This window comes from Raphanus sativus, chromosome 4 (genome assembly GCF_000801105.2).
Source record: "Raphanus sativus cultivar WK10039 chromosome 4, ASM80110v3, whole genome shotgun sequence".
In the NCBI taxonomy this organism is placed as follows: Eukaryota; Viridiplantae; Streptophyta; class Magnoliopsida; order Brassicales; family Brassicaceae; genus Raphanus; species Raphanus sativus.
This window is the reverse complement of record NC_079514.1, coordinates 13404465-13420709: the sequence shown is the minus strand read 5'-3', so window position 1 is coordinate 13420709 and position 16245 is coordinate 13404465. Positions and strand designations below refer to the sequence as shown.

The 16245-nt window shown below is 35.9% G+C and overlaps 4 protein-coding genes across 6 annotated transcripts; 2 read left to right on the top strand and 2 right to left on the bottom strand.

Moving 5' to 3' along the window:
• Positions 1–3607: 3607 nt before the first annotated feature.
• LOC108852391 (serine/threonine-protein kinase CDG1) lies at positions 3608–5968 on the bottom strand. The gene is made up of 5 exons (XM_018625889.2): positions 5514–5968; positions 5046–5227; positions 4737–4932; positions 4264–4655; positions 3608–4180 (listed from the first exon to the last, which is right to left on the bottom strand). Exons 1-5 carry the CDS (start codon positions 5620–5622, stop codon positions 3740–3742), a joined length of 1320 nt encoding a protein of 439 aa, XP_018481391.2. The 5' UTR covers positions 5623–5968; the 3' UTR covers positions 3608–3739.
• Positions 5969–8242: 2274 nt separating this feature from the next.
• On the bottom strand, positions 8243–10612 carry LOC108848304 (uncharacterized). Its single transcript, XM_018621627.2, has 7 exons — positions 10219–10612; positions 9948–10110; positions 9588–9788; positions 9262–9507; positions 9029–9173; positions 8706–8937; positions 8243–8627 (listed from the first exon to the last, which is right to left on the bottom strand). The coding sequence occupies exons 1-7, from the start codon at positions 10568–10570 to the stop codon at positions 8293–8295; spliced, it is 1674 nt and encodes a 557-aa protein (XP_018477129.1). The 5' UTR covers positions 10571–10612; the 3' UTR covers positions 8243–8292.
• Positions 10613–10817: 205 nt separating this feature from the next.
• Positions 10818–14260, top strand: LOC108855327 (uncharacterized). 2 transcript variants are annotated; one of them, XM_018629120.2, is made up of 8 exons: positions 10818–10958; positions 11245–11366; positions 11714–11961; positions 12117–12236; positions 12380–12536; positions 12966–13105; positions 13205–13240; positions 13330–14260. In XM_018629120.2, exons 2-8 carry the CDS (start codon positions 11291–11293, stop codon positions 14089–14091), a joined length of 1539 nt encoding a protein of 512 aa, XP_018484622.1. In that variant the 5' UTR covers positions 10818–10958; positions 11245–11290; the 3' UTR covers positions 14092–14260. The 2 variants fall into 2 exon arrangements, with proteins under 2 accessions (XP_018484622.1, XP_018484623.1); XM_018629121.2 differs by lacking the exon at positions 10818–10958 and adding an exon at positions 10970–11124.
• Positions 14261–14505: 245 nt separating this feature from the next.
• LOC108855328 (membrane-anchored ubiquitin-fold protein 4) lies at positions 14506–16162 on the top strand. Of its 2 annotated transcripts, none has more exons than XM_018629122.2 (4): positions 14506–14680; positions 14993–15216; positions 15500–15670; positions 15804–16162. In XM_018629122.2, exons 2-4 carry the CDS (start codon positions 15087–15089, stop codon positions 15866–15868), a joined length of 366 nt encoding a protein of 121 aa, XP_018484624.1. In that variant the 5' UTR covers positions 14506–14680; positions 14993–15086; the 3' UTR covers positions 15869–16162. The 2 variants fall into 2 exon arrangements, with proteins under 2 accessions (XP_018484624.1, XP_056864781.1); XM_057008801.1 differs by having other exon boundaries at positions 14507–14641.
• Positions 16163–16245: the final 83 nt, after the last annotated feature.

The window sequence follows — 16245 nt, the reverse complement described above, 5'->3', positions numbered from 1 at the left end:
ATATTATTAGTCAACAATTATTTTGTTCTGAAAAACTTTATTATAAACAACATATTTAGTTCTTTTGAGACTTGTCTTCTTCATTGGTAATAAAAAAATTCAGGCCAATCCTTGATTTTATTTTGGAAATTGCTAAGTTGTCTAAAATAGTTTATCATTAGTATTGTTGAAATGTTTATTTATTTTTCATATATTTAGTTTACAATAATATTATATATCTTCCTCAAATATATTTACAACCAAAATAAATGAAAATAAAAAAATTAATTATAATTTTAATATATTTAAAATAAAAATATTATAGTTGAATTCAAAAAAATAAATGCAATTCAATATATCCAAATGATAGCTAATTTGATTGTAAAAGAAACAAAACCAACCACATATAACATATCTAAAATCATATGTCTAATTAAAGTAATATAATATTATTAAAATAAATTATGTATACAAATTATAAATTAATTTAAAACTAAAAGTAAATAATAATTAATTATTATAATATATATATTTTAGAAATATTTATACTTGTGCATGGGTACTATCTAGTAATATGTAACATGAATTTTAGATCTCGTCTTATGCCGGCTACAAAAATAGAAAAAATGGTCACTAAAAATCACTAAATTATTAACATAGCATTTATATTATGAAATTGATTATAGTTATGAACCAATGGATGCGATAAGGCTTTAAGCCCACTGATTCAAGTACCATACAAAATCAAAGTCTTCGACGAAAGGGCAAGACTTGGGTTCACCTCCTATGATGAACCTTTAAATTCACCACCTCCCTAATAACCAATTAAAATGTCAACTAAATTAATGATTAAAAAATATTAAATAATTTTTCTAAAAACCAAAATAGTTAGAAAAATAAATAGTGTCAATTTTAATAATGCTAATATCATTATCCAATCCAAAAACTCAAACTTTATACTCTAAATCCAAATTGTAAACCCTAAATTGTAAACCCTAAATTCTAAATTGTAAACCCTAAATTCTATACCCTAAACCCATATCTTAAATCTTAAACCCAAATCATAAATCCTAAACCTAAACAATAAACTCTAAACCCAAAACTCTGAACTCTAAACCCAAACCTATACCCTAAACCCTAGTCCTAGATTCTAAACCCAAAACGTAAATACAAAACCCAAACCTTATACTCTAAATATTTGGATTAATATTGATGTTGTTCTTTTGAGATTAAGGTTAAGAATTAAAGTTTGGATTTAGAGTTCATGGTTTGGGTTACGTCTAGGGTTTGGATTTAGGGTCTACGGTTTGGGTTTAGGGTTTATAGTTTGGGTTTAGAGTTTAGGATTTGAGTTTAGGGTCTTTTGTTTGAGTTTAGGATATAGTTTTGGGTTTAGAGTTTAGATTTTTTGGTTTATAATTTATGGTTTGGGTTTAAGGTTTAAGATTTGGGTTTAGGGTATAGAGTTTGAGTTTATAATTTAAAATTTAGGGTTTAGAATTTGGATTTAGGGTATAGAATTTGAGTTTAAGGATTAAATTGTGATATTAGCATTATTAAATATGACACTATTTATTTTTTTAATTAAAAAATATTAATCTAGTTGGCAATTTAATTGGTTATTAGGAAAATGGTGAATTTAAAGATTCACCATAGGGGGTGAACCCAAGTCTTGTCCTTGACGAAAAGGAGTATATAATTGCATGCAATTGGCCTGAATCAAAATTCTAGATTGAACAATTGTTTCGTGTGCCTCTCTACGTGTTTAAATTCAGTAGCATATGTTTATGCTGTCCTAATAGATTGGTTCAATGGATGAAGATTGGGCCAATAGACTCTGAAGAAGAAGAAGATATTTGGAGAAGATGATGCAGATTCATATTCTTGTAACGCTTAAAGCTTTTGGTTTTGGAGCTGCTTGCAAGATTTCACAAGGGGTTTTTAGAGATGGTTCCGCGAAGTCTAGCTGGAATGGTTTCATTCAAGCCAATACTTGTAGATATATACCAAGGTTAAAGTGAAAGAAAGTTTGAAACTTGAAAACTCATAATGGTGGAGATGTGGTTTTTGTTGGGAAAGAAGTGAGGATCATTGTTTTGAAGAGAAAATGAAATGAAGGTTGGTGTAAATGAGATATCAGATTTGGGGTGGGTTCTCAGGAAGAAGAAGAAAAGTGTTGGGATGAGTCAAGTGAGAAGCTTTATAGAGGTCAGACAGGTTCAGGAGTCATACAAAGAGGTACAGGTGAGAAAGAATAGCAACAGATGTTTAGAAACGTGGGAGATGATTGTTGAGTACCTGAGTGATATAGCAGATATTAAAATACAAGTTGAAGTGAAGTTGCTAATTTGTTGAGTTTAGGAGACCAAAATAATCATTGGGTTTTAAGTTTTCAAATTCAACATGCAAAGTCAGAAACAAGCAAATTCAACAAAACAGATACGTTCAACAGAAATATAAACATTGATGGGTCTTCAACCAAGAAGAAGAAACTTCGCTAGCATCTCTTTTGTGTCCTGCAAAAGAGACAAGAGCACAGCAAACAACAACCTTGCAGCTGCCGTCAATGAACTCTCCAACCTCCGTTCGGGAAGGCAAGACGATGACGGGGATGTTGTGCTCAGTTGCATAGGCAACATGAGCAACACAAGAACCTACAAAAGTAAACATAAACATAGTGATAGTATATACAAAAATAAAGAAACAAAGAAAGAGAAATAAAAGAATCAAACAGGGAAGAAGAGATACAATATTTTCTTATGCTTCTTGTCGGATCAAACATGGAAGGAGAGATACAATACAAGAATAAAACATAAACATTATTTGCTATTTGCTTTGATGTAGTGCACAATTTTCGTTGTTTTAAGAAAACAATATTTTCACAGCAAATAAATTTTTAATAATATGTTTGATTTAAGATTTTCTTTTGAATAACAATATACTTAATCATTAGCCGCAACGATGAGCTAAATCATCACATTCTTGTTCTTTATGGCTCGAGTGAAAAGTTTATCATCCATAATGAGTTGATAATTTCTCTTTGATTTGTTTCGCCTTAGCCAAATCAGATATTAAAGTAATGTAAACCATGTTATCTTCAAAACAATTCAAAGATTAACAACACATTTATAATCTAACAATTGCATTTGAAATTCAATTATGACTAAGTTTGTTTTTCAAGTTTAGTTAAAGAGTGTTTTCTAGATTTATAGAGTTGGTAGTTGTTAATTAAATATAATTATGTTTTATTATGTATGATTTTCATTCATACAAAGCTTTGGTTTATCATGTTATATATGATGTTATTAAATCTATTATATTAAAATAGAAGTCATAATTTTTCAAACGAACTACATGAATAATACAATTTGTTTTGGAGCCTTGAAATCTGAGTTTATAAGCAAGTGGGTCTAATCTTATGTCCCTTTATAAGATTTTTGTAAAACACAGATCATAAGATTTTATAAAAAAAACATTTTTGTAAAAGACTAATTGGGCATTTTCAATATTTTATTTAGAAAGCCTTAAAATAATTTGATTTCAAAAAGTTTTTAGATGAATTAGAAAAGTTCTTAGGATCTAAATAGTTTCATTTAGAAAACCATGTGATTTAAGAAAAGTTCTCTCCACATTTCAACCAATGCAAAATGTGAGTTTTCTCTGTATTAATCTCTTTTGTTCACAAGCTCATTCATAGTTTCCATATGCACCATTTTGGGATAAAATCACTGTGACCAATTCCTAACATAAACAGAGAGGACTAAGGAGTTGGCTTTGGTGTCTCATTGCTCTGTCTCCTCAACGCTCTCATAGTCTCAGCCCAGTTCTTAGCATCAGCAACAGCTCTTTCTCTCTCCAAATCTTCTTCTTCTTCTACTTCTACTTCTATTTCTTTAACACTCAACATCCTCGTCGTCTCATTCGGTGAGCTCACCGCCACCGCACCTTTCTTCTCCATCTCCACTCCTCTTCCATACCCAATGATCTCTTTCTTCTTCTTCCGCGCTATGAACCTCACTATGTTATCTAAAGCCACCACTACTTCCTTCACCGTTGGCCTAGCGTTTGCATCTTCTCTCAAACACATATACGCCAACTCAAGCGCTCTTCCCACAGCTTCTTCCATGTAATAATGACTTTCTATTGACAACATCGGATCTGCAATCTTTCTTATGTCTTGTTCCCTGAACAATGGCAGTGCCTGTCAAGCAAAAATAAAAGGGTCATCATAAAAACCATCTCTTTAATGTTTACAAATCAGATTCAGAAGCATTCATTCATTACCCAGTTCACAAGCAGTCGTCTTGCACCCAAGCATGAGTCCCCAATAGGTTTGCGTCCAGTGATAAGCTCAAGCATCACAACTCCAAAGCTATAGATATCAGATTTCATCGTCAGTTTCCCGGTGCTTGCGTACTCCGGTGCGCAATACCCGTGAGTTCCCATGACTCTAGTGGAGACATGAGACATGTCACCACTCGGACCAAACTTTGCAAGCCCAAAATCAGAGAGCTTGGGTTTGTAGCCATGGTCTAGCAATATGTTTGCGGTTTTCAAGTCTCTGTAGATCACAGGAGGTTGTGCTACATTGTGAAGATACGCTAAGCCTTTAGCTGATCCTAAAGCTATCTGCATCCTCGTGCTCAAATCTAATACCTCTTCAACAGATCCGTAACCTGACCATAAGAAAGAAAGAAATTAAAAAATCAGTATTCAAGATGTATACTAAATGTATAAAGTATCATAGTTGTCTTTACCGTGGATATGATCTTCTACGGATCCAAGAGGCATGTATTCATAGACGAGGAGTCTTTGGTCTCCTTCAGCGCAGTAACCAAACAATGTCACGAGGTGTTCATGGCGCAAGAGGGAGAGCATTAGGACTTCCACAAGAAACTCTTTGTCTCCTTGATGACTAGTTGTATCAAGCTTCTTAACAGCCACATTCTTGAACTTTTAAGACCAGTAAAAACAGACAAAGATTCGGTTTATCAGAGATAAAACAGTTTATAAAAGAAAAAAAAAATATTCACAACTGTAGAATGTAGATGATACTGAGAGTTAACCTGTCCAGGAGGAAACTCTAACATTCCTTTGAAAACAGAACCGAAACCACCACGTCCGATCATAGATTCGAGCCTGAAGTTGTTAGTAGCGGTGGCGAGTTCTCGGTATGTGAAACATTGAGTTGGCTTGCTAGGATCTTGCTGTGTTCCAGAATCCAGTGAAGCTCTTGCTGCATTGGCGGCTACAGAAGAACCAAATTAAAAACACACACAATAATAAGAGTCCGTGTCACATGTTACACTGTGATCATCAAGTATACAAAGGGAGAGACTTTGATCTATAAAGCATAAACCTTTACATGTGACACACAGACTAATAACAAGACAATCAATTCTATGATCCATTCAAGAGATAAAAGGGAGAGACTTTTTGATTTGATTTAACTAGATTCAGATGATGATGGTAACCATGAAGAAGAATCAATGCATGAATGAAAAAAAAAAAACAATGGAAAGTGAGATGCAAACCAGAAGAAGAAGGTTGGTCAGGTCTAGAATTGTGATCAGAAACGCCTTTGATGAGCTTTGGATTCTTCACCACGTCTCGTTTTCTCCTCTGCCCAAAACAGCACACCATTGTCTCCCAAAAAAATTCGATCTTCCCGGTGATCTTCACTCACGAAACGCCGATCAAACACACACAATCAGAGATCAACGGAAGAGATTCAAGTTTTCATGGGAGCAAAAAAACACGAAAAGGCGATAACTTTAAGAGAAATGGTTTGTGTTGAGAAGGAGGAGGATTTAGAGAGGGATTTAGGTATTAGGATTAGGAGAAGATTTAGAGATGAAAAGGGAATTGAAGGGTTTTTTTGTTGTTTGGGGGGATGAAAGACACGTAATCTATGCATAGAGGGATGGAAAGGAAGAGCCAAGCATGGAATGCTTCAAAAATGGTACGTTACACCCCAATTCCTTCTTTCTTCCTTTCTTACACAGCCATTGCAAAATTATATTCTTTCTTTTATGAAACTTTTTTTTTTATACCGTGAGATCCGACGAACCGAAGTCAACCGACTAATACCACGAAACCCGCAGTAGCCATGTATTCTTACTTTTATGGAATTTTGTTCTACTATTATTAGTATACCACTGTATTAATTATCATTTGGAAGTTTATCATATCATCTTGAATGATTCATTGTTTCTTTTTTAAAGAAAAATATGTATATAAAGTCTTCTGCGTTGTTATCAACCGTGTTCATATGAAGAGATGATTATAAATCTAAAATGTGATTATTGGAATTATGTGATTATATGGAAATAACTTGTGGACAAAAATACATTGAGAGATCGCAAAGATTATAGTATTTATGTTTTTCTATAAAAAATATGATTTCACATTTACTAAAAAAAGTGATTTTACCTTTTCTCTAAAAAAACTATGATTTACGTTTTTCTAAGAAATGTTTTTTTATATAAAAAATATGATTATCTGATTTATATTTTCCTATAAGAAATATAGTTTTACATTGTACCACAAAATTCGATTCATGTTTTTTCAACCAGAAATATAATAATGTATTTTTCTAAAATGTGATTATGTTTTTCTCAAAACTTTGATATATGTTTTCTGCCAAAAAATTATTTTTATTATGACCCCATACGAAGTGGTTCTTTTGTTCAATTAAACTACTTTTTTTTTTAAATATGAACATGACCCATTTTTGAATATGAACATAAAATACTCAGTACGCATCCATACTTTGTTTCTTTTGTCCATTTTTAAATTCTCGGCTAGGCACATACCTTGCATTTCTAAACAGCAAATTACGAACGACGAGAAGAATAGCTACCAAAAATGTCGTGAATCTGCAATCGTTGAAATAAACTAAAGTTAAAACAAATTGGGAATCAAATTGAATATTAGGGAAAGTTTGATTTTACGAGATCATGTTCCATCTTTAAGTCCTGACAACTGCTTTATTCCTCTCTTAGCACTTAAGAACTCATCCTAATAATAACATCAAAAGTCTATCTTATGAGATGTGTGTTAACGAGATTTCGGTTTAGCTCTAGTTATTTAGACGGTCGGTTAAGTTCAAGAAGCGAAATCAGAATAAATGCTTTGGTAACCATGCGGAATGACGGAATCATATTTGATTCCGCAAATATTTTACCAATCGCTATAATTTGAAAAAATAAAAAAACACGTGAAAATCCAAGTTCGCGTTTTTACTGACGAAAATATAAAGAAAATTTTTGTTAAATGAAAAAGTGAATTTTAGTAGATTATCATGATTTTTTTTTTAAAATTAACATTTTATATTATTAAATTATATGTTAATAACATTTTAAAATATTAGTAAATAGTAATAATTTTGTCATGATAAATAGTTATGTTGTAAATAAAGTTGTACTAATTTTTTTGTAGTATTATAAAATATCAAATTATTATTAGAACATATTGAAAGATAAACTGAGTATTTATAATAAGAACTAAAGTATTTTAATAAATTTAGTTATTTTCACATTTTATTTTTCTTTATAACAAAGTGAATACCATATAAATATTTTGATTAATATAATATGTATTCTATTATTTTGCAAATTTTAAATTTTTTCACAGCTTAATTAATTTTCTTTTGTAACTTAACTATTTTTCTGCGATTCCACGATTACCCAATAGTTACCAATCGAAACCGTTGTGTGAAATGCGGACGTGGAATAAAAGAAAAATGCAAAATTGCATATTGGTATTTTTATTGGCAAAAAAATATAGAGAAAAATTTTATTAAGTGCAAAAATAAGTTTTAGTAGATCATGGGAGAAATTTTTTTGAAAAATTAACATTTCATATTATAAATTATATGTTAACTATTTTATCTTTAAATTTAAAATACATACTAATAATTTTTAATGATAAATAGTTATGTTGTAAATAAAATTCTATTAATTTAAAATGTTAATATATTGTTAAACATATTGAAATATAAAATAGATATCTCTAGTAAGAACTAAAAAATTTACATTTTGTAATTGTTAATTTAATTATTACTAATATGTATTATACAATTCCACAAATTTTAAAATTTTCCGTGATTTTTTTTTTTCCGTAAGCCTATATCCGATTGAGGAATAACATCAGTGTTTGGATTAAACTAAGAGACTTGTTCCAAGTTTAATTATATCTCGGTTTTGGTTCGGTTTTGTAAATTGGCCGGTTCGATTTAGTAAGGGAAAAATGTAGACCGAGAAATAAAACCAGTGACAGCTACACATTAAAACCAAAGAGGCCAAAAAGTTACTAAACGATCGTTACAGTGCTTAAGTAGGCTTTCTTGGCGTTACAAAAGGCAAGGAGACGGTCATCATTAACCGTACCAAAACCGGAAAGCTCAACGCCATAAGCCGCAAGCTTACGAGCGTCCCTTGGTATTGGCGACTGCCATAAACCGTCCCACCAACCAGGAGGTGCTAGAGGCGTGAAGGCGCACTGGTTTGGCTGTTTTGGACAGCTCAGTGGACCAGCGTACCGGTTCCAGACATGTCCCCACCCCACCTGGTTCTTTAGACCATCTGCTAACAGATTACTCTGGAAACTACTCAAGAATGCAAAGCTCAAGTTGCCCGAACCATCCTCTGCGAAAAATTAACCAAGTCAGTAACAGAGTTATGAAAAAAGAAAGAAGACAGAAGAAACAAAGTAAAGGTCTTAACTGAGACTGTTAGCGGCGGCTAGTGCAGCAACCAACTGAGCATAAGTAGTCCCGACTCGTCTGTGAGCACCTGAGATGACAGCGTGTTTTGCACGGCAGGCGAGGAAGAAGTCTACAAACGCAACCCATCTCGGTGCAGGACCCCAATCTTTTATTCTGAAGTCTAACATTGGTAAGCCACGACCACGCTGAGCTATACCACCTCTGAATAGCTTATAGTCAAAATGCAGAACCTGTATAGACAAGAGTTTATATTTAATTGACTTCAATTTTTGTTGGAAAGATTAGACAGAGTTTGAGTTTAATGGATCGTTGATATGATACCTCAGCGATTGAGCTGATATTTAGTTCGAGATTTTTAACTACAGATGGCGTGTCAGAGACTATAACCACTCTCGGCTTCGATACGCCAAGCCTGTTAACTGCTTTCCCTAGGCAGTTCACTGCTGCACGCAGAGGTCTAACAGATCTGGAAGAAATCACGAAGAAAGGAATATTTATCAGACACCTCAAAAAAAGAAAAAGAAAAAAAAAGGATGTGTGTTATTAAAACATACTTGCTCATCAGCATCCTCATGTGTAATGAAATATCAGGATCTCCAGTCTCACGTAGAACCCAGTCCACTGCATCTTTCACATCTTTAGTGGGAGATATGAGACTCATCATCAACTCTCCAAACACATTGGCTCCTGGTGCTGAGCTTCCTTGCTCTCTAAACAGCTCGACTGCAGCAGCTCTCATCTCTGGATGCACGTTCTTTAGGAAAAACTGAGATGCCACTGCGTCTGTTGTGCCTTGAAACCTGAAATAAAAAAAAACAAATGCTCAGCTCAGTAATGACTTCACAAAAAGTGTTGTATCTTGTATATTTTGCTCACAAACCATATGATAGCTTCCTCCCACTTCTTCCAATTGCTACATAAGACATTACTCTTAGCCGGCTTCTCAAAATCATCCAACCTCATTACAAGCCGCCTTCCATACTTCTTCACGCAGCCTTTTTGTCGCCACAGATGCTTCACTTCAGCTAACGTAAACGTAGCATTGGAGTAAGCAATGTAATCACCAAACGGATATTTTCCCCTGAGGAAACACACACAGAGAGAGAGAGAGAGAAAGGTATAAACAAACAGACAGATAACACAATCTATAAAAAAAATTAAACTACAGTTGAGAGAGTTGCAAAAAACAGTTTCTCAAAAAAGGCAGAGAAAAAGGATTGAGGAAAGAACCAGTATATGCCTGGTCTGGCCAATGATCAAGGATCTGTTCAACATTATGCTCAACGCTCCCGAAGTCAAGATCTTGTACATCTCGTTCCCGAAACCAGCCTCTGCCGTCTTCCCAAGTACATAACCACGTCTACAAAACTCCTCCGGAGCTAGCTCACGCACTGCTCCAGCCCCTTGAAAAAAAACAAATCCAAGAAAACTCTGAGCTCTAATATCCCGAACTCAAGATCTTGCTAATCAAGAAAATCAAGAATCGAATAATATAATATTCTCTCTCTCACCGTTGAGGTGAAAATGGCGACGGATGACATCACGAACTCTGAGGCTCTGATCCACGAAACCACCACCACCACCACCATCGAACTCGCTCCCCATCTCCTCCACCGTCGCGCAGAGCCTACCGCCGTCGACCTTGGCTTCCACCACGGAGGAGGAAGAAGAGTTGATCCATCTCGCGGTATCCTCATCCGAAACGGCGTCGTTGTCGTCGTCGTCGTCATCGATGAAGGAGTTACGATCATCCACGGAGCGGAGCGTTAACAGAAGCAAACCGAAACCGATCAAGAAAACAAACGACGTCAAGAGAACCGTCCTCCCGAACAATCGCTTCCGTCTGATTCCACCGCGCTTCATCTCTTTTTCTTCTTCAACATCGTTTAACTCAAAGCCACACTGGTCTGGTCTGATTTAATACAGAGAGAGAAAGCTTTCGATGCGATCGACACGTCATTACTTGTCGGTGGCAGTTAACTTTATTCATAACGGCATCGTATTATTTAATGGGCCTAGGCCTTATAGTGCTACTAAAGCTCATAAAGGAATATGAACGGCCCACCACGGTGGTGGTGGGTCATCAAACATCAACCACAACGACGAAGATTGTTCGTTGTTTGTTTCCAAGTTTTCTCTTCAACTGCTCGACTTCGCCGGCGGTTTCTAGGAGCAAGTCATCAGATAGAACGGCGCCGTTTTATCGTCTACTTCGAGCCTCATCATCGCAACAATAGTCTCCTGCTCCTCTGTATTTTCCTCTCAAACTCTCGCGCTCGTTGTTTTTTTTTGTCGTATTTGCTTTCTGCTGAGAGCCTGAGATAGGTTTCCGGTTAAATCTCTCGGACATTAGGGTTTAGACTGGTTTTGATGTTTAAACTCACTTTCTATTTTTGTCTGCGCCTACTTGAGAATTGGTTTTACTCTCTCTCTCTCTCTCTATTGTTTAAAAGCATGTTTATAATAGTATACAAAATTTAGTTATATGCTTTGATTATGCTTAAAGCTTGTTTCTTTTTGTGTATGTTTCTCTGTAGACTCGAGAAAGGCGTCACTCACTGGTTGTTGGAGCTGGTGGAAACAATGGGTAGTTCATTTAATGCTCAGATATTAGTTGAGAAGCTTTCTAAACTCAACAATTCTCAAGCTAGCATTGAGAGTATCCTTTCCAAAAAATTTGTAAACTGTTTTTCTTTTTATTGGTTTCTGGTTTATCTACTGATATTAGTTGTGGTAAAAAGCTCTGTACTTTTATTCGTTTCCTGTAGTTAAATGGGGTCCTAGTTTATCTAATACTCTTCGGTTGTGGTAAAGCTTTGTACTTTGATTGGTTTCTTGTGGTTAAATGGGTGCTCGGAAAATAATTATGAGGCTTTTTGTTTTTTTTTTGCGTCTGATGTGATATTGTGGACTAGAGATAGTTTTCACATGTGTTGTGGTTTCTTAACCGACTTTGCATTGTATATACTATCATGGTGTGTCTCTTCCTTGACAGTAAGTATCCAGCTTTGTCGCATTGGTGTATCTTTCACATGAACAAGGCGAAACATGTTGTGGAAACATGGGGCAGGCAGTTTCACTGTTCCCCGCGTGAGCAACGGTTGGCGTATCTGTACCTCGCGAATGATATCTTGCAGAATAGTAGGAGGAAAGGTTCAGAGTTTGTTGGTGAGTTCTGGAAAGTACTCCCCGAGGCTCTTCGTGATGTGATTGATAACGGTGATGACTTTGCAAGAAAAGCTGTCCGTCGACTGGTACGTCCGAGTTTTAACTTTTTGTCTAACCATCTGAATTTTTATCCGTGTCTTGCCTTTGGGTGAAGATGAAAAGGCTAGTAGTTACTGAAATTGTATTTGAGTAATTTGGCATAAGAACTGCTATGCTAATTGTTATAAATTTTCTCTTCAAGGTTAATATATGGGAAGAAAGGAAAGTTTTTGGATCTCATGGACAAATTCTCAAAGAAGAGATTCTGGGAAAGCAGCCTGAAAATGGAGCCAGGAACGGAGCACTTGTGCCACTTAAACTTGTAAGTCAAAGAGTTTCTTATAAAACCATTTGCGAACCTTTTGAGTTCATTTGTCAATAAGATCCACTGGTCATTTACTTAGGAGTTCTTCCAAGTTAGCAGCATTATAAGCTTTTGCTATTTATTTGATGTCTGTTCAACAGAAACAGGCAAATGGAAGTCCCTTGGAGAGAGTAGTATCTGCTGTTGAAGCTCTTCATGGCGTTCAGATTGATGAGGATGTCATTATTGGGAAATGTACTAGTGCTGCTGGTTACCTTGAGAGAACAACGCAGGAGGTTGAGAAAGATCTTAGTTCAGGTATCACCGTCCATTGCTTCAGATGTGTCGATATGCTTTTATTTATCAAGTGACAAGCCACAAACGTCGTCTGTTTTAAAGAACTCAACTTGCTTAATCTGTTTTCTAACCACATACCCTTTGTACTAGAACCGGAATCTTTAATAGTTTCCAAATAGCTCTTCCCACATCATTGTTTTTGTATGGTGGTGAATCTTACTTTTTAATAAGCCAGATCATATTTAATTTGAGAGAATCCACAAATTTATAAGAATCCATGATATATTTATAAGTCTTGCACATTTTGGTTAATTTTGGATCCTTGATAAATTTTGTTACAGTTCTGATTACTATGACTTTTTGGATAGAGAAAAGCCAATTCTTGTTTCGCACATTCATCAGCCATGCGTTCTTTTCGTTATCTTACTTGTTGAGTGTTGCTTTAAACAGGACACACCCCAGGCCCCACGGTGGTAAAGGAGGTGCAGGGACAACATGCCATACTGAGAAACTGCATCGAACAGCTAAGTGTAGTGGAGACATCCAGAACAAGTCTTATCTCTCATTTAAGAGAAGCTTTACAAGAACAGGTTTCTTATTTATACGACTGCTAACAAAATTATCATCTTTGGTGTTACTCCTGCCAAAGATGAAAGACCTTACCTTCTTTTTTTTTTCTTTTTTTCCAGGAACTCAAGCTTGAGCAAGTCCGTAACCACCTCCAGGTTTGAATTCGTACTAACAAACATGATATTACTTTTCACGTTCTATATGATGGTTAGTTAGATTGCTATTCATTGTGGTACAATTTCAGATTGCTCGGTTTCAATCAGACCGAACTGCTGATCTCTGCAAACAGCTTCTAGACCATGGTAGTAGTTCACAGCCTCCTCCTACAAAAGAAGAAGCCATCAAAGTCTCACCGGTTGCATCAGCACCACAAAGCTTCACACACATCGATGTGGAACAATCTGCTCCACTCATGTTTGCCTCGAACCCACCAACTCAATCAGTGGTAGACCCGAGAAAAACCGCAGCCGCCGCAGTGGTAGCTAGGCTAACCGCATCAACCTCCTCAGCGGAGATGCTCTCCCACGTTCTCTCCTCCTTAGCCTCGGAAGGCATCATCGGAAACAACCCACCTGCTGTAACAGGAACTCCATCATCCGACGAGTACCCGCCAGAGAAAAGGCCCAAGCTTCAAAACCATGACCAGTCCTATCTCCAGCAGCTGCAACAACAACAACAGAACGCTGCAACAACATCCACAGCCACCACCAGTCCTCAACTGCTTCCGCCTCCACCACCACCACCATACCAGCTTCAACCTCAGTACTTGCAGCCGTTACAGCCTCCTGGTCCTGTAAACCAGACACCATTCAACTACACTATAGCAACCACTTCTGCATCCACTCAAGAACAACAACAACAACAACAAGGTCATTGGGTTCCTCAGCTCACCCCACTTCCAACAACCTCTGCACCATCAGATAATTCATACCAGAAGTTTCAGGGACAAGATGGTTTCTATGGCATCAACCCATCCGTCTCTATGACACCTGTCTCTCGGCAGTAGAAGAATCCGTCCTGTAGGGTTTATAGAGCCAAAAAGGCTCACTTTTTGTTGTTGTTTAAAGTACAGTTATAATGAGTGTTTGATAGGATTTGCGTTATTGGAATTCGCTTTGTGTATGCTTTCTTCAAACACTCCTCTCTAACTATATGTTCTCTGCACATATTTGTCATTTACTGTGAGATTTTCAACAGTTGCTTTCTGAATTTTGGAAGGTTCTTATAACATGGCGGTCATTACAAAAAGTAAAAGCCAGATTGGACCAAAGTTTACTCTTCTTTTCAAATCTGGTCAAAAAGCCACCAAGATTTTTCTTTTTGACTAATAAAAAAAGCATACTTTTTTTCCACAAAGTTGTTTGTCTTTATCTTTCCTTCTACTCGTCAGGGATTCCCTGTAACGCGGCAATCCAACATCACAAAAGCAGAGAGAGCAATACGACCAAAGACTTTGAAGGTTATGTCATAACCCTTTTAAAGTGTTTGTCTCCTTACCTCTCGATCTCCCAGTCTCAAGACCTCAAACCTAGCAAATCCAGAAGACTCTGCAGCTTGTTAGATCTCTCTCTCTCTCTCTGTCTTTCCCCCTTAAGGTTTAGTGTCCCATTCTCCTTTTTTTATCTTTCTCAAAACATTCTCTTTATAGGATCTTGGTGTCTAATGAACTCTACAAATCTTCCCTATTTCTACTGATTGAATGAGAAATTTAACAGACTTGGGAGATTGATTTGAACGTTTGTTTTAAAGTTTTGATTTTTAGGAAAAATATTTCTCCTTGTTAATGGATTTTTTATTCCTTGTAGTAGTAGTAGTTGATGAACCGCTCTTCTTATATGGGCCAAGTTCTTGCTTTCAAAATTGATCCTTTAGAATTTGACAATCTCTCTTTGCTCATATTATTACAGGGAAAGCTGAGGTCTCTCATTTGGGTTTGAATTATTTCTTTTGAAATCATCTGAGAGTTTTGTGTGTGTTTGGTTGGGAGGAAAGAGAAATCAAATGCCGGAGGAAGATTTGGTAGAGCTTAAATTCCGGTTATATGACGGTTCAGATGTTGGTCCGTTTCACTACTCTCCAACCGCCACCGTAGGAATGCTCAAAGAGAGACTCGTCTCTGAATGGCCTAAAGGTGATCTTAGTTAGAGGTCTTTAGTACCAAGTTCTCTTTGATTGCTTTAGTTCTTAGTGTCAGAGTAAAGTTTACTAGGTTTGCTTCGTCCATTTCTTGAACAATTTCTTTAGTTTTGGCTTGACAGACAAAAATGTAGGCTAGCAGTAATAGATCTGACTGCATTACTAATCACTTAGCCTTACCTACCAAACATCTCTTTTAAGAGTCTAGGACAAATACTATTGGTAATTGTTGACTAATAATCTATTTTGGGTTTTTTTTTAATTGTGTTGTTTTCTAGACAAGAAGATTGTTCCAAAAGGAGCTAGTGACATTAAGTTGATAAATGCTGGTAAGATTTTGGAGAATGGTAAAACTGTTGCGCAGTGTAAAGCTCCATTTGATGATCTCCCTAAATCCGTCATTACAATGCACGTTGTCGTGCAACCGTCTCCAACAAAAACAAGACCAGGTCTGGTTCTCTTGATTTCTTATCTCTGACATCTTGTTTGTGAAATGAATGCTTAGAAGAAGTTCTTGAAAGTTAGCAGTGCAAAACTCCTAATATCATTGGGGGTTGTTTTTTTTTTTTTCATCCATTGCAGAGAAGAAAATTGAAGAGGAAGAAGAAGCTCAACAAAGAAGCTTTTGCTCATGTACCATAATGTGAGAAAATAAGTCCCAAACCTCAAATCTGAAAGAGAAGGCTTTAAAAGCGTATTTGAAGTCTTATTTCATTGTGGTTTTTTTGCCAGAAGACCCTAAAACATAAATTACCGTTTTCACGCTTCATACTTTGTATTCATCAGAAGTTCAAAGAAAGCTTTCATCATTGGCGTCTATTGAAGTATTTTTTTCTCTTGCACTGTGATGAGTACTCTTGTTTGGAGAAACATTAATATAAAGAGTAGAATTGTTTTTTGTTTCCAAGAATTCTATAGTATATCAGCTCTGTTCATCTCTACACCTTAAGACCTGTTCATTTTCTTTCTCCATCAGTATTTGACCAAACCTTGTCTCAACAAATCTTTATCCGGTCCATCACTA

Excerpts from the sequence above, each read along its gene's own strand:
- LOC108852391 (XM_018625889.2), bottom strand. The coding sequence starts at position 5,622 with ATGGTGTGCTGTTTTGGGCAGAGGAGAAAACGAGACGTGGTGAAGAAT. Across the intron at positions 5,228-5,513 it reads TGACCAACCTTCTTCTTCTG|CCGCCAATGCAGCAAGAGCT; the intron begins GTTTGCATCTCA and ends GTTCTTCTGTAG. Across the intron at positions 4,656-4,736 it reads CGTAGAAGATCATATCCACG|GTTACGGATCTGTTGAAGAG; the intron begins GTAAAGACAACT and ends TCTTATGGTCAG.
- LOC108848304 (XM_018621627.2), bottom strand. The coding sequence starts at position 10,570 with ATGAAGCGCGGTGGAATCAGACGGAAGCGATTGTTCGGGAGGACGGTT. Across the intron at positions 9,174-9,261 it reads ATGAGGATGCTGATGAGCAA|ATCTGTTAGACCTCTGCGTG; the intron begins GTATGTTTTAAT and ends GATTTCTTCCAG. Across the intron at positions 8,628-8,705 it reads AGCCGCCGCTAACAGTCTCA|AGGATGGTTCGGGCAACTTG; the intron begins GTTAAGACCTTT and ends AATTTTTCGCAG.
- LOC108855327 (XM_018629120.2), top strand. The coding sequence starts at position 11,291 with ATGGGTAGTTCATTTAATGCTCAGATATTAGTTGAGAAGCTTTCTAAA. Across the intron at positions 12,237-12,379 it reads CACTTGTGCCACTTAAACTT|AAACAGGCAAATGGAAGTCC; the intron begins GTAAGTCAAAGA and ends TCTGTTCAACAG. Across the intron at positions 13,106-13,204 it reads GAGAAGCTTTACAAGAACAG|GAACTCAAGCTTGAGCAAGT; the intron begins GTTTCTTATTTA and ends CTTTTTTTCCAG.
- LOC108855328 (XM_018629122.2), top strand. The coding sequence starts at position 15,087 with ATGCCGGAGGAAGATTTGGTAGAGCTTAAATTCCGGTTATATGACGGT. Across the intron at positions 15,217-15,499 it reads CGTCTCTGAATGGCCTAAAG|ACAAGAAGATTGTTCCAAAA; the intron begins GTGATCTTAGTT and ends GTTGTTTTCTAG. Across the intron at positions 15,671-15,803 it reads TCCAACAAAAACAAGACCAG|AGAAGAAAATTGAAGAGGAA; the intron begins GTCTGGTTCTCT and ends CATCCATTGCAG.